Source organism: Sturnira hondurensis, unplaced genomic scaffold (genome assembly GCF_014824575.4).
Source record: "Sturnira hondurensis isolate 20B ecotype Veracruz unplaced genomic scaffold, ASM1482457v3 Scaffold0016462, whole genome shotgun sequence".
Taxonomy (NCBI): Eukaryota; Metazoa; Chordata; class Mammalia; order Chiroptera; family Phyllostomidae; genus Sturnira; species Sturnira hondurensis.
The window spans coordinates 2,369,021-2,392,889 of NW_028089093.1; the positions used below are offsets into that span (position 1 = coordinate 2,369,021).

The following is a 23,869-nucleotide window of genomic DNA, read 5'->3' on the forward strand; positions in this document are numbered from 1 at the left end:
TTAAACAGTACTTTTTTATTTATAAGGCAGATCTATGGCAATGATATAAAAACATGGCATGTAATGTAACAGCGATATTTGGCGATTACAGAGTTTTAGCAAATATCTATTACACAGTTACAAAGAAGACTATTTTCTAAGCATATACAAAATGTCTAATCACAGATCGAGGCAAGAAGATGAGTATAATTAATTTACAATGGAAAATTAATCCTAATGTGAACTGCACATTATTGCATTCTTGTTTATTCAAACAGTGTTAAAGGGTAACATGACAAAAAAACTGAAGCCAGAATGGATGGATTTTGACCTCATATAAAGAAACCCAAATTTACAATGGCTTAAAACTAGGAAAAGACAGTCTGAGGAGTGAAGTAGTCAAGACCTTTTTAGTCTCGAACATCTTTCCCTTAGGGCGTGGCCTTGGTTCTCCGGGAAATGCCAGGCTCCCGCGATTCTGGCAGCAAGATGGAGGAATAAGATTAAGAACACACGCTTTCCTTTGAAGAGACTTCCACTCCAGGAAGTCATTCATCCATCCCCCCTGCCTCCCACTGTTGAACAACAGACACTAAATCACTCGGGAATGCCTAACCGCAAGGGCAGCTGAGGAGTTTGATGGAAAGCAGCTTTCAAAGAAGGAGGGTAACTAAACACTGGGAGACAACTTCCAGTCCCTGTTCGGGTTGGATACCTGATAGACTATGTAAAACTTTTTTAAAAATCTTAAGAGAATATTTCCTAGAAGTTGGCATTTTGGAACGCACACAAAAGCACCTGCTTTAATGATTTAACGTAGCTTGTCTAGTCACCGGGACTATCTGCACCACCTGCGCTAATTTTAAATGACGGTGTGATGGAAATCCCATGATCCTGAAAACTAACAATCTCAGTATGCACATGTGCTAGGCTGAACTAAACATTTGGGTTTCTTGCTATCATGTGGGCAGAATATTAGCACTTTATAATTTTTCACATTAAAAAAATTGAAGAACCTTTCCATTCCCGTAAAATTCACTGTTCAAAGGTAAGAAAGGATTGTGTTTCCACTAAAATTACTAAGAGTGTCATTTAAAACAATTACATATATTGAATATATACCAGAATTTGTTTTACTGGCTTGCTGACTTATAATCAATCGAAGGTGGAGCATCTCCTTTTCTTAATGACACATCACAAATATTAATCGTTAACACTGGACAATGGATATTATACTGCGTGTAGTGCTGCTTTAAGACATGAATTTACAAAATAATTTCAACATGACACTCTAAGCAGTTTAATACTGCAAAACAGATTTTGTAGGCTGACACAGGTTCAGTGTTTACAGTACTCCTGAAGAAATACTTACGAATTACACTTATGGTACTTTATTTAAAATATCACATAAGAAACCTTAAGTTTCACAAATAAAACTCTTTTGGTGGGGGGAATGCTCTGTATGGAATTTATTATGAAATGGCTTAATGGCAAAGGCAATTAAAAAGAATTAAGGTTTCATCATATTACATAGGAGACAAACAATACAAAAACTGGATGTGATATATTCTTGAAGCCCTTTTACACAAATTAGTTTCATAATCTGACTGTATGACTATACCTTATGTGACTATTACCAAATTAATTTTAAAAGCAAAACTCCTTAGTCAGGTTCATGCCAATTTATAAGAAAATAATCACGTGGCTAGACCCTAGGCTAATCCGCCAGGCCCACAGGCAGCACAAAATAATCACCTTTAATAAATGCCTAGAAATAGAAGTTAATCGTCGTTTAAAATATTTTAAAATTTAAATAAAAATCTCTACAGGTAGGCAATCTCCGCTAAATATCCATATATATTTTGAAAAATATATGCTAGCATGAATATATTCATATTTAAACATGATTTTTAAAATTTATTAATAGAGGAAACATAAGACATTTGCACAATAAAAGCTAAGTAGCATGATTCAGTCCAGGATTATTTTCTTCTTAGGAAAAAATTACTAGGTTTTTTTTTTTTGCATAGGTTAACAATGGATATATTTTCTACATTTTTATCATTTTCACAGGAGCACTTCTTGAAATACAGATTAGAAAACAAATCCCTGTTACTTCAAAGTACCCAGCACTTTCTCACATCCGAAAAAAATTCAGTCCTACTTCCAAGGCCAGAGTAATGATTTAAAAAAAAATAATTATGAAAAATACTGATGAAGAGAAATAATCATGTAGAAAATAGTAAAATAGGGTTTTTTTTAAATAAAAGGTCAATTAAATAAAGCAATTAAGTCAATATTTTTGCATTTTAGAAAAGCTTTTAAATATCTAGAGTTATAATGAATATATTATATTTATTCTAAAACTTCTAAATTAATTTCATCTTTGTAAAGGAGAAAAGGAAATAGCATTTGAAACAAGTTACAGCTTATATACATTTTCATAAACTGTGTTTTTTTGTCATATTTTTAAAGACCCCATTTATCTTTCATAGTTATTTATGTTTATATTATTGGCCACTTAATATATATGTGCAACAATATACTTCAATAATCATCTAACTTTCAAAAACATTTCACTGCCTTTTCACATTAAATGATGAACATCATCTTAAGACAGTAAAACTTAAGGAACAAGAAAGTATTGAAAATATGCTGTTAATTTCATTAGTCCACTATAAGAGTTTGTAGCTGTTTACCTCTAAAAGTTATTTTCCAACTGAATTCCTACTAAGAGCTAACAAGTGAGTGATTATCAAGAGGGAAAAACTATAAAGAAAACAGAGCTCAGCTGAAAAGTAAAAGCTATTTAAAAACTCACCAAGAGCATCAGAGAACCATGAGCGATTTACCAAACTGACATCACGTGCAGTAGGGAACGAGCCACTGGCGGACCAGGCAGCCTCCACGAGGTACAATTCCTTTTATTTTTGGCAGCTGGATTCAGTAGTACTTCAGAGGGTAAGTTTAGCAATGTTATAATTTCATAGGAATGTATATAATATTACCTTGTCTGCAATTTTTTAATAGGAAAGAGCACAGGGGAAAAAATGTAGGGCCTTCCAAAATTTGAATGAAATGCAGTTTTCATGTGGAATGTCAGCACTGAAAATTTATGAATAGTTTGTGATTATATGGCTCTAGAGTAGATTTATAATTAACTTATCCTAATATCCTTCATGCTTGTGCACTGCTTCCCAATGAATGGCTGAGCACACAGGAGGGCTTCTTGAGAAAAAAAAGGAGATGATCCTACCTACTGGGACTGTTAAAGCTTCCGTAGGACCACTTACTAAAGCTGCTACGGTCCTATCCTCTCTGCTGGAGTCCCTCACCGCAGTGAGAGGCACGTGGACTGCCATGGGTCTCCAGGGTCACGTCCCAGGCAAGATCCCCCCCGCAGGGAAGTAACTGTGGATCACCCCACAATTGAACAACCACACTCACTCTCAAGGATGTTAAAACCTTTATACAAGAGAGGAAGCACACAGACTGGCATTGCGAATGTAACGCATGGGGGTGAAGCAGGAGCCTGCAGCCCTAGTGGTTAAAATCCCAGCCTCCGGAAAATTACTGCCTGGCCTTGAATGCTAGCTCTGCCCAAACTCCGTGACCTTGGGCAAACTGCTTAACTTTCTATCCTTCAGTTTCTCCTTTGTAAAATGAGGATAATAACTACCTCTGTCACGGGATTATTTTGAGTATTAGATGGGATAATACAACTAAAGTGCTCAGAACAGTTTGTGGCACGTTATAACCCCTCAATGAACTTCTGTAAAATCCTGCACAGTAGACAGCGATGGCTGGCTAAGCTGCAATGACCTATGCCAGCTGGCAAACAACTGCCTGTGTGGAAACCCAGTATTTTCCTTTTTACGAGGAACAAGAAAATTTCCAGGATTGGCACTATAAGAAAAGTCAGTTTGGGAGGCCAAGTATTATGGTCTTCTCCCTGACAACATACTGATATTCAAATGGGACTGCTTTGTAACAAGATAAAGAGGAAAATGCTTCATGAGGTACACATTATGAGTGTATCTTTTCTGTCTCTAATGCATTTTAAATATAATTTCAGGTACGGTGTGTCTTCTCACTTTGTGGTTGTTCACAGAGTCCCACGGATTCACAAAATTAATGACATTTTTCAAATCCTGTCTTAGGAGACAAGTATAGGAATACTGCCATGCACCCTTACCTAGATGCTAATGTAATGTGTCCTTTCTTTAAAAAGTATGATTATGCATTTCTAGTTCTTACACTCAATAATCAATAAAACCTTACTTGAGCCTCAGAAAAAAAACGTATGTATTGAGTTGTATTACAATTTAAATTCTGCTGGTTTGTAAAGTGTTTTTAGCATTACATTGTATCTATATTATTAACTATAAATATTTTTGCCTGTGGAATACAGTTTGTTAAAATAACAATGTCAGAGTTGTGCAAAACAAAACAAAAACACCATACCTAAATTTCAACAGTAAATTAACTACAAAAATTCACATTTTCACACATGACATTTGTGAAAATTAATCTGAAGAAGATTCCACCAATGTTTGGCTGAGATCACACTGAACAAGTTTCAACCCACAGCAATTTGACCGCGTTGGCAACTGAACACAGAGAAAGTCGTAGAAATAATGGCATGAGTAAGAGCTCTTTACGGCACCCGCGAGCACCATTACCCTCACATTACCGTGACCCTCTCCGGTGAGAGGTGAGGAACTGCTCCTCCAATACCTTCTTCTCGAAATTGGCTCTTTTCCCAGCCCTTTTTAATTCTCCTTAGCTTTTGGCTTATGCATGGAAGAAGTAAAATGCTCTTACCCAGAATTACAATTGAGGGCAAAACAAGAGCAAGAACGAAGTTTGGCGGTGTGTAAAACCTGTAGTACTCTTCTTCAAAAGCTCGTTTCCATCCATAAATTAAAACGTGGAAAGTGCTTATGAGCAGAGCAACATAACCAAGTGTCGACTTCGGGTAAGGAGGAAGAAAAAAAAACACAGAATAAGAAACAAATTATTCAAACTCATAAATAAACCTCTCCAGCTCTACACTGTTTATATTTTGACAAACCTATTTTATCTGAAATTGTTGAGCTACTTTTTGTTCTCTGCTACATCAAACAACTTAAACATTTTCATATATATTTATATGCACACTTTATTTTACACAAACAAGGCCATACTGCATATAGTTTAATATTCTAATTATTTCGTTCATTAGGTGAAGAGAGTTTTCCTCATGTCATTAAGTACGAAAACATGACTCTAATGCTGTATTATACTCCACTGAACGCATGTGCTATCTACACTTTATATAACCATTCCTTGTGTTGAACATTCCTCTGTGTCCATCTTTCCTCAACTGTAAATAATGTTACTTTAAGCCCTTTTCTTTATTTTGGTTTATTTCCTTAGAACTGATTTCTTATGGTGGGATTGCTGGTCAAAACATCTGGTTTTACCTTAAGGGTGTTGATAAAAACTACTAAACTTCTTTATAAAGGTTATCCACATCTCTGCCAATTGTGTATATCAGGAAAAATGAGTGTGCTTGCATATGTATGCTTACATACATATATATATATATATATATATATATATATATATAATTAAATGCTGAAGAGCATTCTCTTGGGGGCATGCACACGTTCATATGTACAAACTAACTGAAAGTAAATATGAAAGATCTTGTATATTAACACATAATATAAACAGCATTTCAAATATGTGGCTTAACTGACCTTATTAAATAAGATTATTAACAGCACTTCAAGTTAAGCAGTTTACAGGTTAAAATCTAAAAGGTCAGCAGCATTCCTGGTTCCCTAGATTATGATGTTCAATTGCTTACTTTGAAAAATAGTGTGTTACATAAATATAATACTACAACTGTAGACTGATGTAATATCTAACTTCAATGGGAAAGGGTCAAAACTCGAGCAGAAAATTGTTCTGTTTGCCAAAAATCACTCATCTAAATTTATAATGATAATTTGTAACCAGCTAGCACCCTTCATCAGAGGGTCTTCTATTTCTTTCCGTGTGATTAAACTAGCAGTTAGGAAAAAGACTTTTAGATAATTTTAAAACAAAAAAATCAAAATAAAAACAAAACTCAAGCAAATAGGCAAAACCCCCTAAATTCAGTGTATCACCAATGAGACTCATCGGCCTGATGGTGCCATAAACCACTTGGGTACAGCCAATACTGATTCTGTGATGATACAAATAGGGTCTATGTCTGAGTTATGCATTTTTAAATATGCAAATGTATTAAATAACAATAAGTGGAGGTGAATATTCAACTTATTAAATAACAATGGTGTTTTGAAACCCCTTTGGAGACTATATATATATATGGACACACACACACATATATATAACTTATATAAGAAATACATACTAACAGGTTCATAAGGCTCGTCCCTTGTCATAATCTATTAACCTAGGTACCTGGTTTGTCACTGCTCATGTTTGTGTGTGTACATACACATTTCTTTGAAAATATGTGACTGACCTCTCCACATTAATTAAAATTAATGAGATTTTTCTGGACAAATCAAGGTGATTCAAAATATAAAATAATTCTTCATTCATGTGGCTAATAATACATTGACTTTTGGCATTAAACTCGTCTCAGGCTCACACATCCCCACCTTCATTATTTTTCCATAATAAAATATGCTTTACCTGAAGCACAGCAGGCAATGCTATCAAAGCCTTCCAGTCAGTTCCTGTACTGGTCTTTCACTTACTAAAGCAGAACGGTCCTAAGCCAGCCTCCCACACAGGGGTTCCCCCAGCTTCCATGCATACACACAGCCCCCAAAGGCACTCGTCTTATAGGAAGCATATCTAAAATTCAAACAGTCGTAACACAAATTCTATGCAGCCCATTCCTTCGCGAAACAGAACCCCGCATACCTGAATGAAACTGAACTCCCTCCAGTTTAGAGCATTGCTCACTGAAGGGATGGAGGTGACGGCCAGGAGGGAGAGTAAGCCCAGGCTCATTATGCCAAAGGAGATGTACATTTCGATTCTCCAAACTTCTTCTTCATTCCAAGAGTTTTCAATATTTGCATGAACCTGACAAGACAGCAAATGTGAATTTCCCTTATTTGGCCAAGCATTGACTGATTCAGCACAGAGTTTACTCTTGGCCTAAGAAACGTCACACATGGACATATTTAAGTTGTCTAGGACATAATAATTTAACAAACTGTTATGGAGAACCTGTTACTGGATGGTGTGGTACCCTGGGTGGGAGAAAGAGAATGGAGCGTTAAACAAAAAGAGGACTAACATTCTTTCCTTCTTTGCATACTTGTGAGGAGAGTGGGTAAACCTGCAATCATATTTGCTTGTTTTTTCAATCCTTGCCCGAGGATATGTTCGTTGATTTTACAGAGAGGTGAAGGCAGAGAAACACTGATCACTTGCCTCCCAAACACGCCCGGACTGGGGACTGAACCCTTAACTTAGGTATGTGCCCTGACCGAGAATCAGACCCATCACTTTTGGTGTACGGGTGCTACAACTGAGCAACCTGGCCAGGACATGCTGTCACATTTATAATGCATCATGGTGACAGAGACGCTGGTGTCCCAAGACCATGAAATGTTGAGGGTGACCCAGAAGAAATACTGGCAGTTAGACTTACTGTTGAGGTACTTTTACAAGTTGGTTTATAGTTGATTGAATATTTTAGGTACATTCTGGACTTAGTTCAACTTAGAATCCAGAAAGGGAGTTTCTAAACTACTTCTGTGTGTCCCTTTCTCACATCAAGAGTATTTATATGTTTATTTATCTTTCTTTTTGATTTCTTTGGTAACAGGAAGGTGAGATTTTCTTGGGAATAAAACCCTACCAAATGCAAATACTTATCCACTTGAATTGTCTCATTATTTAATATACTTTTCCAACTGATGCCTCATTCTTTTTTTTTAAATTTAATTTATTTATTTTTAGAGAGAGGGGGAAGGGAAGGAGAAAGAGAGGGAGAAAAACATCTATGTTTGGTTGCCTTTCACATACCCCCTACTGGGGACCTGTCCTGCAACCCAGGCATGTGCCCTGACTGGGAATTGAACTGGTGACCCTTTGGTTCACAGACTGGCACTCAATCCGTTGAGCCACACCAGCCAGGGCAATTGCCTCATTCTTTTTTCTTTTTTTGAATCATTTAAAATTTTTTTAAATTGTGGTTCAAGTACAGTTTTCTGTCTTTTACTCCCATCCCAGCCCATCATTCTTATACAGTACTTTTCCAAATGTCTTTCCCTTACATTAATGATGCATATATAATTAAATCAGACTTGATGAACTCTGAATGTGGGGTATTCTGCATAGGACTACTTTTAGAAGAATCTATTTACGTGCAAACAATATCAGAGTATAAATCAAGGGTTAGACCCCTTGGACTAAAGCTTTGATCTGATTATCTATTCATGGAAAATAGATTCTAATTTAACAACAGCTTAACGTTGTCCAGTTCCAGGTAACCAAATACGCTTGAAATTAAAACCAAGAAGAGCTAGACCTTAGCCATTTGGTCCTGAGAATGCCTCTGCAGGAAAAAAGCTCTTCCCATCTCGTCTGACATCTGTACAACAACACAGAACAGCAGCATAGCTCGGCAGACCTAAAGGTTGCAACCTGGATCCACCTGCCCTCCCAGTTCATTCCTCCAATCCATAAACAAGCTTGCAGAATGTCTACTATGTGCCAGGCACAGTTCTGGGCATCAGGCATATATCTCTGAACAAAATGGGCAAAGATCCCTCTTCTCATGAACTTACTGAGGAAAGAGTGAAGATAGGAAGCATATAAAAAGGAGTAATTTTAATCAAGTGGCTAAGGTTATTAATATTATGAAGGTTGAGGCCTGCAGAAAGACTTTATTCTTGTTCTAACTAGCCTGGGAACTTAGACTTTCTCGTACTTTCCAGTGTTGCATTAATACCTGGATACCCATCTGGACCTCCAGGTAATCCTCTAATTATCCTCAGAAGGACTCACTCATCTGGGCCACTTGATTACCCCCTGAGGGACTCTCAGACGTATCCTCCTGATGCCCATTATTCAGACAACTGGGACCTGACCAGACCTCCTGGGCCCACTTTCTAGACCATGTGACATCTGTCATGCCGACTGCTGATCTCAGACTGGTAACTGTCCCGAACCAGTCCTAGGGCTAAGAATGCAGGATTGATAACGCCCATGAACACACTTTCTACCATAAGAACGTTGAACTTTTCTTTTCCTCTCTGGGTTTTTGCCTAGTTGCGTTCCCAGTTTGCAAACTCCAAGACCTTTGAATAAATCTCCATCACTTCTAGCAAAGCCTCCAGACTCAATTCGTTCAGCATTACATTCTGGTGACAGAAGGCAGGCAACAGGAAGTATCACAAACAAGGAAAACATAAAAGGTGTTAAAAGATGGTAAACAGCTACTGATGAAAGAGAGCGCACAGAGTAAGAGGGACTGGGACTTCCGGGAGGTTGAGTGGGAAGCAGATTTTAAAATGCAGGCCTCACCGAGGCGGGTAAGATCTGAGCAAATGACTTGAAGGACAGAGAAAGCTGGTAGAGCAGATGTCAAAGCCTCAGGACTCACTTAAGAGAAGTAGTAATTTCAGGGAAAGAATGGCTTAAAAAACTTAACATATTATTATTTTTCAAATAATTTTAGGTTGAAATTGTTGAAATGACACTCTAAGGCTAGATGCTACACACTCGGACCATGATGCCTTGGTTCCTTATAAAAAGAAAAAGCTTGTACACATTTGTTTTGGTGTGGTGTCCTTGGCTCTCACTGAGAAGTGCTCCATCGCAGGGCTTTCTTTGACACTTGCTGAATGGGAATTACTGAGGAAATCATAGTCTATGCCATCCTTAAGTTTCTTGCATGGAGCTCTCCTTGAGATTTTCTTGAGCTAAGTACTAGAAAAGCTTCGCCTGAGGAACTAGTATTTTTTTCACTTTTTGATAACAAAAACCTTGTAGGTATACGAGGTCTGTCCATAAAATATCCAGCCACATCCTGTGAAAAATAATAGACACTTATCGAAGAAGATTCAAGACACAAGAAACATTGTACACACGACAATGATGCCTTAGTCTCCTTCAGAGTAGGCACCTTGGGACCTCACACAGTTCTCCCAGTTGCCATCAGCTGCCCCATTGTATTTTCCTGAATTTCATCAGTGGTCTGAAATCTCTTCCCTTTCGAAGGTGATTTTAGCTTTGGGAACAGCCAGAAGACACAGGGTGCCAAATGTGGGCTGTAAGGGGGATGATTCACCTGGGTGGTTTGATGTTTTTCCAAAAATTCTGCATGAGACCTGACGAATGAGGAGGCGCATTGTCATGACGAAGCTGCCCGTCACCAGTTGCCCACAGCTACAGCCTTCTGAATCATCTGAATAGTTTTCATGAAGGAGTGTTCAAGCTTAACACGAAATCTGATGCAGACTGGTTGCTTTACTTGCTCAGGCATGTTGAATGCCATGGCCACACAGTACACATGCTCACTCAATAGTGTCTACCGCCCCCACTGACTAGTACAGCGACGTAGTCACTGTTCACACATGCGCATTCCGGTCCACTCTCTTTGGCTGCCAGGTTTCATCGACGTCACCCAAACTGTTCTTGTTATATTAACAATGGCTGGACTTTTTCTGGACAGACCTTGTATGTCTCCTGATCTTGACTTCCTATTGTTTTATGTTTTCACTGGTTCTAATTTTATTGCATAGTTTTACTAAGAGTTGCTTTAACATTACGCAGAACAGTCAATTTACAAAACATTAAAATAATGAACTGTTCAATACCGAGAGCAATCATTGCAATAATGACTTAAAAAAGAAAGGGAAGAAAACAAGCCCATCATTTATTTCTCTGCTTTTACTTTGCAAAGTAAAGGGATGACTGCAGCTTTTACCATAAATGATTTTGCATTAGCCACGTAATTCTTATGCAGAAACATTGTTTAAAGAACAAAGACTTGCCCTGCCCTAAATATATCAAGGTATGCAAAGTTGTATATTATTTTTTAATCTTACACTTTACAAATTATGTTAAGCGACAGATAAGTAACAAGCACGTTCCATACCTGCTGATAAGCCATGTTGAGAAATAAGTATCTCTCTGACCTTCTCATTGGTAAGCAGAGGCTGTAGGCAACATGGACTGACGCAAAGAAAAAACTTAGTAATCCAAGCTGTTTTCTACACTGTAACCAGGTCTCCAGCCAAGGTGGGAATCTCCTATACTTGGTTCCATAATAAAGTTGATAAGCAGCTGCCAGGAGGCCCGCTAGGTACACCAGGGACAGCAAAGTAATGGCAACTATGGGCAAGGTTTTATTCACAATTTCAATAGGAATCTTGTAGAAGTCACTCTGCTGGTTTCTAGCATATGGATGTATCACATCTCGGACAAAGGAATAAAGAAAGAAAAATGTGGCCAGGCTGATGGCTACCACCACTGGCCCTCTCCAGAGAGTAAACAGTCGCAGAGGTAAATTTTCGATCTCCCTGGCTGATGATAAGGATCCCAAGTCAACAGGTATAAAATTCAAATGCCGGGCAAGTTCAATAACCTGTTGTCGAGCTTGAATATTGTTGCTGCAAATATAAACCTGAAGCGAAAACAGAAGACACATCATTACATTACTTATATAATAATTATATTAAAAATTCAATCTTATAAACATTAAGAAATAGCTCTGCATAGTCTGAACTGCATATAAAAAGAACTGCTAGTCCTAAGGAAAAATGGATCCCATGCTCCACTTAATCTATGGAGTATCGCTTGTGATGACTCTAAGTGATGCAAAAAATTAAAGACATAAAGCATTTATTATTATTTATTAGTAAATTAAAATAGTGTCATTAAAAACAAAGTCCTTGCTACCTAAAATGACATGAAAACAGAATGCACACACAAAAAAAACCCTAGCTAGAACCTGAGGCCAGGACGTCCTCGGGGAAAGCAGGCAGGAAGAAAGGTTTCTAGACCACGTGGTTCAGGGACACTGGTCTCCCCTTCAGTGGGGGCTGGGTGTACTTTGAGCTCCGGATCTGGCTCTCTCGCTCTCCCACAGGGAACAGGGTGGGGCTGGCTCTCCAGGCCTTCCTGGGTAATATTTGGTTGTTGGACTATAGTGATTCTCCCTAGTAGAGTGATTACAAGCCACTGCCTTGTACAGATATTCAGCAAGAGATGATAGGCATGGACTCTAGACTGAATTTGAAATTAAATCCTCTAAATCATATCATGATGCTACATTATTTATAAAGTTTCTCTTTTGGCTTAGAAGCTAATTCACCCAGTAAGTATCTCTGAAACTCCATCTCAAGTGTATTAATTCACTGGTCAGAATATGAAATGCTTTCATCTTTAAATTATGATTATATACCTGCAGAGTGGGAAAGTGGTATTTACAAGGCGTAGTTCCATTTAAAAAGTAAATCAACCGCCATTTCCTAACACTGAGGTGTCAGCTCTACAGGAAACTAATGATGTGAGGAATGGGGGTGAGGGCAGGCTTCCACACCACCCAAGCCTCTTAGGTACACCAGTGCGGGGGAGAAGTCAACAAATGTTTGTAGAGCACCAAATTCACTGCTGGAGTAGGTCATCTCCCTCAGGGCCAGAAAAATACTGTTATGAAACCTCTGAGTGATGTTTGGGGAAAACACTCCCAAACAGCGCTATCCCTGAAGATGTTTATATAAGGGCTCTAGAGCAGACCACACTGAAACATTCGCATGCTAAACCTATGGACATTGTGCTCATACTGTAAAAAGCTCTTTGGATTATTGATTTTACCTAGTGGAGGCAGAGAGGTGACACAGTCTATACTATTACACAAATGTTCATGACCTTCTAAAATGGAGTGAGGAACATTACCTATATGACAAAGAAATGAGAAAAAGCATTCTAAATTAATTTATTATGGTTATGACAATGGAGAAGTAAACTCTCTTTTTTTTTACAATTTTGTTGAAAAAAAACCTAAACATTATGAAATTTTATCATAAACCTAAAAATATAAATCAAACATTAATAGTAAGGACACGAGGACTATGAAATACAAATGAAACTATTTCCGTAACTCACTCTGAATTACATCATTCTCCACAATTTTTGTTGTTCAAGAATTAAAATTATCACCCATATGGGCAAAGGATTAAATTCAGTTTCATCTCTAATTTAGCCTGTATCCAGTACTAAACTTTGCTGGATACGCAAAAGGAAAGAAAGACTCAGGCAGAGCCTCTAGGAAAGCTGGAAAATGCATATTCTTTCACTAGAATAAAATTAGACTTGTGAAAATGAGTGGTTATCATGACTGATATGCAGCATACACTGATATAATACTTAAATTTATTGTCTTTAATTTTTTTAAATAAACATTTCTTTATCCTCATCCAAGGACTTCTTTTTTTCATTGCTTTTGAGAGAAAGGAAGGGAGAGAGAGAAACACTGATACGAGATTGCCTTTGTCAGCGCTCAGTCCAGGGGTCCACGCTGGGACTGGGAGTCAGCTGCATTTGGACTGGGGGTCGCACATACACACACCTGGACTGGATCTCTAACCCAAAACCTAGATATGTGCCCTGATCGGGAATCGAACCTGCAACCTTTTGGTTACGGGGATGATGCTCCAACTCACTTAACCACACCAGCCAGGAATTAAATTTCTTTTCTAAGGTCCTTAATCAACTATCTTTACGGAAAAAATAATTCAAGTATTTTATCATCATGCTTATTATAATGCATAACCACATCTTTAACATTTTTTTATTTAATCCTCTACTGAGGATATGTTTATTGGTTTTAGAGCAAGAGGAAGGTTAAGAGAGAGAAAAGGGTGGGGAGAGTGAGAGAGAGAGAGAGGAACATAGGTCAGTGGCCTCCCATATGCTCCCAGACCAGGGATTGAACCCACAACCTAGGCATGTGCACTAACAGGGTGATCGACCCCACAACCTTTGGGGGCACAGGAGGGGCCTCCGACTAACCAAGCCACCCTGCCAGGCTTAACAAAGACTTTTAGTATATACTATTTTATATGTTTGCTCATAAAAGCTATCATTTCCCGAATGCATCGGTGGAGTTCCCCATCTTCTTTTATTTTTCAAATTGAACTAAACAGAACCCTAGACTAAAAAAGAACCCAAGAAATCCAATCTGTCTCTATCTTCCCCAGGTGGATTAAAATCTATACTTAAAAAATATGTACTATTTTAATAAGTTCTACGAACAATCTGTGTAAAATAAAATGGTATGTACTTCCAAAGCTATTTACATTAAACATTAAATAGTATCTCACACAGAGGCGGAATACTGTTCCCAAATACCTGCAAGAAAGAAAGAAAGAGGGAAGAACAAAGAAGAGGGAGGAAAGAAGGCTGGGAGGGCAGGAGGCCAAGCCAAAGGACATGTGTGCTGTCTTTCTGTTTTCGAGGAAGGAGAGACTCAATGCCATGCAATGTGTCCCATTATTTATTAGCCAACCTTGCCTTTTCTTGAATTAGCTGGTTATGACAGAAAAGTCCCAGTTATTTTCTCAGCTTTCCACCTGATTTTGAGAATAGACATGTCCCCCTACAAGAGCAGCACATGAATGTTCAGGTTCCTATACATGGTTTCCAAGACGATCATCAGTAGAGGGTGTCAGAATTTGGTTTTTAAATAGATGATATTTGTTTAACTCCATAACTACAAAATACCAGATAAGAATAAAATTTAAAAATATCTACCTGCCGGCTGGCATCCTTTGGTCCTAGCTGAAGTGTCCAGGCTGAGATGACATTAAACCCTTTGACAATCAGTGAATCCGGGAATAAGGAAGCCAAGTATTCAGCATTGGATTCTGGGTACTGGTTCATCCTCATGTTATTGCTCACATCAATCAGGATTTTACCCACAAGCAGATGTCTCAGGTCCCACAGGGAGGTGTAATGTTCTCGGTGTATAGCGATAAAGATTATATTTGTTTTTGTTAGTGCATCTTCATGATGAGTGACATCTACCACATGAGGGAAAAATTCAGAAGCAAATTTAGGATTTCTACTTCCTATGACCACATGATAGCCACATCTAATAAGTCGGATGGTCAAGGATTTGGCAAAATCCCCACTTCCAATCACACCTACGGTGACCTTCCTTGCGTCTTTGATACCATTTATGCCATTAGGCAAAAAAGTCTCACTAAGGCTCTTAGGGCTTCCCATCATAGAGATGGATTCCATGATACAGACTCTTCTAAGATCACCAGGGATATCCTAGGAGAGAGAAAACAAAACACTCATCAACCACCTCTTACCAAACATCAATACACTTCTAAGCATTATAATGTGTGCCCTGTTTCCAAAGGTAAAATATTTTGGCAAGATAGATCACCTAGAACACAGCAAGAAAATTGGTATGCTAAAAAAGGATCTCGAAATAGAAAAATGAACTGTCACAAAGTTGATATGCTCAAGTGGGGCTTCTCAAATTTTAATGTGCTCATGAATCACCTGAGAATCTTGTTAACACATTGTTTCTGATTCAGGAGATCTGGAGTGAGGCCCAAGATTCTGCAGTTCTAATAAGGTGAGCTGATGTTGCTGGTCTGCAGGCCCCTCTAAGCACAACAGGAAGAGACAATGTCTTTATCTAGAACTTTTTCTCAGCAGATCAGAGGCAGCAAATCAGTAAAGCTGCTGGAGGTAGAAAGGACTGTGATAGGATGTGACAGCACAAAGGACAACAGAAACAGAAACAGAAAAACAAGGAGCCCTGGCCAGGTAGCACAGTTGATTACAGAGTTGTCCTGATGGCCAAGGTTGCAGGTTCGATCCCTGGTCAGGGCACATGAGAATCAACCAATGAATGCATAAGTGACTGGAACAACAAATCGGTGTTTCTCTCTCTCAAATCAATAAATAAAAATAATTTTAAAAAATTACTTAAATCCGGGGCCCTGGCTGGTGTAGCTCAGTGGATTGAGCGCGGGCCTGCGAACCACAGGATCGCGGTTCGATTCCCAGTCAGGGCACATGCCTGGGTTGCAGGCCAGTTCCTAGCGGGGGACTCATGAGAGGCAACCATACATTGATCTCTCTCTCTCTCTCTCCTTCCTTTCCCCTCTAAAAATAAATAAATAAAATATTTAAAAAAAAACTACTTAAATCCAAACCATCCAGAGTCACTAGGTCTACAAACTATCCTATAAACTATCCTATAAACTATCCTACAAACTACAGTCTACAAACTATCCTATAAACCTCAGTAGCTAGTGTGTGACTTTATTAAATGAGAATAAGATAAATCAGCTACTTAAAAAAGGAATCTTGGTACTTAAATAATATCCTAAGAAAAAGAAGCATCAAAATATAACAAAGGATTAATTAAATATCCTTGGCTTCTATCAGGCACCCTGAAGTTTATGGACTTGTGTTTATGGTCTTAAACTACACAATGTGTATAAAATCTTTTTCTTCTCCTCTTATTCACTGTTGGATAGAATACGATGCAGTTACTCTTTCTGAAAAAAAAAGTGGTCAAATTCTTTTGTAAGTGACTAACGTCTGAAATGTTGGTAATGACTTGCTCGGGAATACCAATCCGATTGCCATGCAGCAGTTTCACTAATGGGGCTGAATGAGATTATCCTTCCTTCCTCTCCCCACTGCACAATTTCTTTTCTGCTGAAAATAAATGTGGATCACTTCAGAAGATTTAATAGATTTTACAGGAATAGATGGAATATTTCCAAAACGTGGTTTTGGGGCTTTTACTAAATGAAATTTGAAATTACTAGAGCCAGGAATAGTTAACTTTTTACCTTAGAAATAGATCACGTTCAATGTCTCAAAAAAAAACCCCCAGCAAATTATTCTTTAGAAAAACAACATGATATTACCTGATACTCATTATAGCACATTCTTTGTCAGTTTTGTTTGTGTTTTATACATTAACTGTTTGAATCCCCACAACCCCCCTGGAGAGAGCTGCTAATACTGTCATGCCCCAACCGAGACATGCAGATGATAATTCATTTCTCTAAGGTCGTAAGAGAGAAAGTGGGGGAGCCAGGATTAGAATCTAGGCAGTCCAGCCAAGGCTCGTGTCATCTGGGCACACAGAGGAATTTAAGAAAGGGCTTTTTCTATGGGCCCGGGGGAACGGGGAGAGTTGCGCTCATACTACGACATTCTTCTTCTCTGGCCACATCATTACTCCTCAGCGTTACCTAGTCTAACTCAGATCCTGGGAAAGGAGAAAACTCACTATTTTAATATGTTACACATGCTTCACACTTCTCAAAGAGGGGCGGTAATTATCTGCTTCCCCTTGGCGTGATTTTAGGCACCCAGAAGGCCAGGAGGGTCTCAGGTGCACCAGGGCAGTAGAAAAACATCAACGTCCTCTTGGGGAGCTCATGGGCTGTCCTGTTTATTCGGGAGCAGTTAAAAGAACCAGAAGTAATTTAGTGAATTTCATTCAACAATTCAAGGTGAACTGACAAGCCTACCCCTAGTTACGCATGTTATCTAAGGGTGTAAGGGTTATCAGACTCACACCCAGGAGCCCAAGTGTCCTATACCCCAGCCCTGAGTTCTCCTGAGTAGAGACTGCAGCATCTCCCAGAGTATGAGAACTGAAAAATCTTTAAATCTAAGAAACCATGAAGATCAAGGCCTTTTCAAACTAAAAACAAAAGCAAAACAATTTATCAGTTATCTGCTAATAATTTTATAAAGCAAATTAACCCCTTCAGTGAATTAAATGTGAACAGGTAAAAATACATTAGGACCTAATAATGTCACCTATGGGCTTCTCATTATACCTTGCATTTTTATACATGTTTATGGGTAACCGTTCTAACACGTTTGGGCCTTATTCACATTATATTTCTAATGGCAAGTTCTAACTGAATCCTTAAGTGGCTGTGACTACAAATAAAAATTGGCCTAGTAAATGAGACTCTTTTTATTAAATATTTTTAAGTAATGTAAAAGCATCAGGGTGGGGGGAGGCAGGAAATGCCCATAGAGAATCTGAGAGATGGGTATTTGTATATTGTTGAAAGCATATGCTAAAATATGCTTGTGTGCTATTTAATAGTTCACAACATTTTTATATATAGTATTATCTTAATGAAGACTAACATGGCTGTGGAACACATATTATGCCCGTTTTAAAAATGAGGAAACAGGCTGAGAGAATGAGTGATTTTCTTACAACAATGCCGTTTGTAATGACCCAATTAGGATTCAAATCTGAGTCTTCCTACCCCTCCTCGTTCTAAAACTGCAGTGCAAACATCTATGGGGAATCTTAAAATTGTATAGACCTCCAAATGGCATCTGCAACTATACTCTCTAAAATCAATACTAACTTTACATAGTTTCAATATGAACCTCAGCTTGGGATAATTTTATGTAAAGCCAGAGCTATACACTTAGGAATTTTAGCTACAAAATGGATAAAATGTGGAAATAATTCCAATTTTGGGATCAAAACCAAAGTAACACTACAAAACAAAACATGAATGGTTGCTGGGTAACCTCTGGAGAACCCAGGCTACCAACCCACTTGTCTTCTGGACACTCTGCAGGGCACCCCGCTTTCAGTGGGAGGGAGGGAGAAGGGGGAAGAAACATGTCAGCACCCTAGGGAACTCGGCCACACACAGACCTAAGAGCAGCTCACGTCCACAAGCTATGCTGGCCATCCGGGCCGAGGCTCTGCTGCAAAACCTCACCAATCAGTTCCTAATCTGCCACACTACGATAATGGGCCACCTGGTTAACCACTGAGTTTCATAAACACTTTTGATGTCCATAAAAATGGGGTTATAAAAAAAGGAATAATGTCAATATCCGAAGGAGGTTTTGCCTAGTATTTACAAAAAAGGAAAGTAAAAACCTTTCATTGTACATCTCCACTGACAAGAAATGATGCGACTGTAATTTAAAGACAGACCTACCCTGCTGTGACCCAGCATGAATTTATTGAGGCCGCTGTGTGCTTTGCATGTGAGAGGTAAAGGACAAGAGAAGAATGGTGCTTCCACTCAAGAAATGTACATTCTAGTTAGGACGAGATGAGCTGTACTTAGAACAAAAAGCAGGAAAAACTTCACATCTTCACATAATAGCTAGACTGTCCAATCAGAACATAGTTACTCTGGAAATTCAGGGAACAGAAATACCGCATGGCGTTCTCTAGCCCTTACCTCAAGCCATTCATATATATAAAACTGTACTTACAAAATAATCTCTAAATTACACAGGACTGGCCCTAGCTGGGTGGCTAAGCTGCTAAGAGTATTGTCCTGCTGTGCCAAGATGGCGGGTTCCATCTTGGTTGGGGCACATACAAGAAGCAACCAATGAACAAATGAATGAGTAAGTGGAACAACAAACCCCTCTGTCCCTTTCTCTCTCTCAAATCAACAAATAAAAATAAACATAAATCACACAGCACTACTTCAACCCATGATGATGACAGTGCACTACAGGTTCATTTAAGCTTAAATCTATACGGACCCAAAGTTCAATTTGGCTTTCTGTGACCTTCCCTTAAAAGTGCTGGGGCACTGGCTTCCAAATACAAAGTCATCACTGGTCTACAGAAATTAAAAAGTACATGGAACAACTAAATATATTTTTAAAAAGCACACACCAAACAATCTGACTTAAAACTGGGCAGAAGATCTCTCTTTTTAAAAGATTTTATTCATTTGTAGAGAGAGGGGAAGTGAGAGGGAAAGAGAGGGAGAGAAACATCAGTGTGTGGTTGCCTCTCACATGCCCACAACTAGGTACCTGGCCCAGAACCCAGGCATGTGCTAGGAATTGAACCAGCAGCCGTTTGGTTTACAGACTGGCACTCAATCCATGAGCCACACCGGTCAGGGCAAAAAAATGGGCAGAAGACCTTAAAAAGACATTTTTTCATTGTCTATGAAGACATACAGCCCTGGCTGGTATAGCTCAGTGGATTGAGCATGGGCCTGCGCAACAGACGATTTCGGTTCGATTCCCAGTCAGGGCGCATGCCTGGGTTGCAGGCCAGTTCCCGGCAGGGGACTCACGAGAGGTAACCATACATTGATATTTCCCTCCCTCTCTCCTTCCCTTCCCCTCTAAAGAAAAATAAATAAAATCTTTTTAAAAAAAGACATACAGATGGCCAATAGGCACATGAAAAGTTACTCAATATCACAATGAGATACCACTTCACACCCATCTGCACTATTAGCAAAAAGACAGAAAAAATAACAGGTGCTGGTAAGGCTGTGGAGAAAAAGGAACCCTTGTGTATTGTTAGTAGGAATGTAAACTGGTGAGGCCACTGTGGAAAACACCTAAGACTATGATAATATTGTAAGTTGGTAATACTTCAATAGATTTTTAAGCATAGGGGCATAGTAGGAAGTTCTCCATAAAACTATTCAACTTAAAGAAAATTGTCCTTTACTCTGACAGAAAGTCTTTCCTACTCTATGTGGACAAAATGTCCTTTTTTCATAAAAGGATAGCGGTAACGTTGCTTCAGTCGGCAGTGCTATAAAGATTCCCTCCTTCCTTTTCATTTTATTGGTCTGTAATATCTGCAAGTCTTAAGGCCACCAACTTAGACATTCGGAAGCTCTCTGCATAGAAGTGCCCCTGAGACATGTTGGAGAGAAAACGTTTCTAGAGAGGGGAGAAAGGCTCCCACAGGTGAGGTCCACTGAATTCTCAGGTGCATACATTCTGGAGGTGAAATATCAAATCTCCCTATCTCAATTCCCATAAGTAAGTGGTAATTTTTATTTTCATAACCTCTAAGTTGCACAAAGATAACCTAAATTCTCTTGATATTTAAATAAATAAAATCCAACTGTTTATTTATATCTATGATAATATAAAATTTCTTTGAGGGAAGGTTTTTTTTAAGGTTTTTATTTTTTGGAAGAAGTTCTTGAGTCCTTCAGAAACCCTTGGCGGTGAATTTGCAATTCCACTTGACGAAGTAGAATGGGATCTCCTAGGCAGCAGCAGTCAAGTGTGCTTCCTCCCCCAGCAGCATCAGCATCCCTGGGGGAACCTGCTGGATGTAATTCCCAGGCCTTTCCCCAGATTTCAAATCAGACATCCTGAGCCTGGAGCCCAGCAGTCTACATTTTAAGAAACGCTCAGGTGATTCTGATGCTTGCCGAATTTGAGGATAACCGCGCTAGTGCAATGCAGTCCCAGTATTTGCTGTTTGTTTGAATGTTAAAATCCACTTGTTAGATTATTAAATTCTTTCCCTCAGCTGAAACTCTGGGGTAACTGGTATGCATCCTAAGTTGAAAAGCATTTTCCAAAAATTATGGAATAGTAATAAATGATTTAATAATAATTCATGCTTAGATCTGAGTGGCTTTTGGCGTTCGTGTTTTACAGAAAAAAACACAAAGAAATTTCAGGCAAAAACATAATACTTTTGAAGACTCTTCGAATAACCAGGATTTTAATGAGACAAATTTAAAGTAACCAATAATTTCCAAAATATTTCCTAGGCTCAGTATGAATTCCACATATGCTTTTATACATGGGTACGATTTTATGACATTTCTAGGTCCTCAATCACCAAAACAAAACTTTGTATGCTTATCACAGTGCAATTTCTAGGGCAGGGAAGCAGTCCGATTCATATTAGGAAGAATTTCATCAAAAAAGCTCTCTGGTTAAATTTAGGTGAGTTTAGAAATTTAATTTAAACATGTATTTCCAAGGACTTCAGTTAATAAAATTTTAGGATCCTCTTCAAATAAATTACAGCAACACCCTCCCTCCCCCACTTCCCCACCCATTTTTCTTCTACGGATCGGACAGAGGAAACTACTATGCCCACCCCCCATCCCACTCTCAGCGCAGCCTCCTCTGTCGAGTGCAGCCGCGAAGGCTGAGCGCACCCAGGCTTTCATACACTGCAAGTGGGAACCGCTGAGGTGTACCTCAAAAACAAAGCTGGCAGCAGGGGGTCACAGTATGACTGAAATAACTTCCCCATCCAGTAATCTTGTTGCAGACGGAACTCTGAACTAAGGACATATATATGTTTATTAGCTAGCGAATAAAACGTTTTCTGTGTTGCAGTAAAGCACTTGTAAATAAAAAAGAAGTCCTGTGAAAGGCAGGACATTCTAGCGTCTACACAAACCCACTTCCCTCATTTCAATGCCATAGCAGAAAACAGGTTACAAATGGCTCCAATGCCCACTGTGTGCTGTGAACTTTAGGGCTCTCTGGTGATTGACACCGATTTAGAAGTCAGTCCACAACCAAAATCATAATGATAATTATCTGTTGTCCGTCCATCATCCATCCCAAACCATTCACTCACCCAGTGTCACATTCGGCCCTACCCACTAGGCACTGGGCTAGGTGCTGACATTTCAATTACACAGAACAGGCACTGGCTTCCTAGGTATCTAAATAATTAATATAATGAAATCATGAATGTTGAAGCATATGCGGCAACTAAAAAAAGCTTTATGGAGGTGTAATTTATACATCATAATAGAGTTTACCCACTTTAAGTGTAGAAATGAATAATTTCCAGTAAATTTACAGTTATGCAACCATCACCACAATCCAATTTTAGAACATTTCATCAGCAGTAAATGCTATTACTCAAATTTTAACAAAATGGGCTAAGACTAAGTGCCTCTTTTTAAAAATCCTGCCTCCTTCAATGTCCTGAGAGCCCCACTGGCTGTCACATACACAGCAGAGTGTGACTGGAGTTTTGCTGACTCTGCTCGGTGCAATGGGAGGAAGAGAGGGTCGCACTGTCGGGGTAGGTGGACAAGCAGAACTGCCATCTCAGAGCTGCCTCTTCCCTCATGGAGGAGCGACCTACTAACGCAGTGGTTCTCGACTTCAGCTGCACAGTGGATTGACCTGAGGAGCTTCATAACATAGTGATACTTAGACCCCACCGTCCCTCTGCCCAGAGTTTTGTTTAATTGGTCTGGGATTCAGCCTGAGCAACAGAATTATTATTTTTAGATCATCAGGTATTTTAATATGCAGTCAAGATTGAAAACACCTCTCCTAAAGAATTCAGGATTACACCTAATATTTTATTTTGGTATTTGGAGATAATGAATATAGCTATTTGACCCTGAATTATGCTCATTGTTTGTTTGTGTCAACCAGTAGTCATCACCGATGCCCATTCAATGCCCACCGGAATTCCCAATTTGGGGTGTGGGGAAGAAGGAATCTTTATTCAGTGTGAGACAGCTCAATTGTGATATAGTCCAGCTGTGAAGGACCCTCTCTGGCTAGACAGCTCATATCTGCTCCAGCTGGGAAAGTCTTTGGTGGGAAGGGAAAAGTGCACCCTCACAGCCAGAGAAGAGCTGACTTAAACAGACAGGGGTCCCCACCCTTGGTCCCTGATTGGTCTGTGTTCATGCAAATGAGAATTCCCAATCCTCGCAGTTTGACTGGCCCAAAAGGTATTGTCCTCATTGGTCAGAATGGAGCCTCTCAGTGAAGAAGCTCATAGGGGATACAGCTGTGCAACTCTGATTAGATAGGAAAGCCTCAGGCCCATTGGCTGAAATAGGATTCCAGGAACTCTTTTATAAAGGCTAACTCAGATGGCAGGAACCCAATGTAGGTTTCACCCTGAAGTACTTCCCAGGAAAGGCCCCTGTGTAGAAATGGCTGCTAGTTTTCAGGAAAGGCCCCTGTGTAGAAATGGCTGCTAGGCTCTGTTTTATTAATTAATTTTATTTATTTTTAGAGAGAGGGGAAAGGAGGGAGAAAGAGAGAGGGAGAAGCATTGATTGGTTGCCTCCTACAAGCCCCCAACTGAGGACCTGGCCCT

At 39.1% G+C, this 23,869-nt stretch overlaps 1 protein-coding gene across 6 annotated transcripts in view; it reads right to left on the reverse strand.

Moving 5' to 3' along the window:
• Positions 1-23,869, reverse strand: part of STEAP2 (STEAP2 metalloreductase) — a 29,828-nt gene continuing 5,959 nt past the window's right edge. For 5 of the 6 annotated variants that reach the window (XM_037066099.1, XM_037066101.1, XM_037066096.1 and 2 more), the window contains 4 exons: positions 14,761-15,285; positions 11,102-11,629; positions 6,907-7,071; positions 1-4,951 (listed from right to left, as the gene is read on the reverse strand). In XM_037066099.1, the coding sequence (XP_036921994.1) occupies positions 4,664-4,951; positions 6,907-7,071; positions 11,102-11,629; positions 14,761-15,252 (1,473 nt within the window). In that variant the 5' untranslated portion in view covers positions 15,253-15,285 and the 3' untranslated portion in view covers positions 1-4,663. Of the gene's footprint in view, positions 4,952-6,906; positions 7,072-11,101; positions 11,630-14,760; positions 15,286-17,278; positions 17,427-23,869 lie in introns of those variants that run through there. The other variant, XM_037066098.1, reaches the window with a different exon arrangement.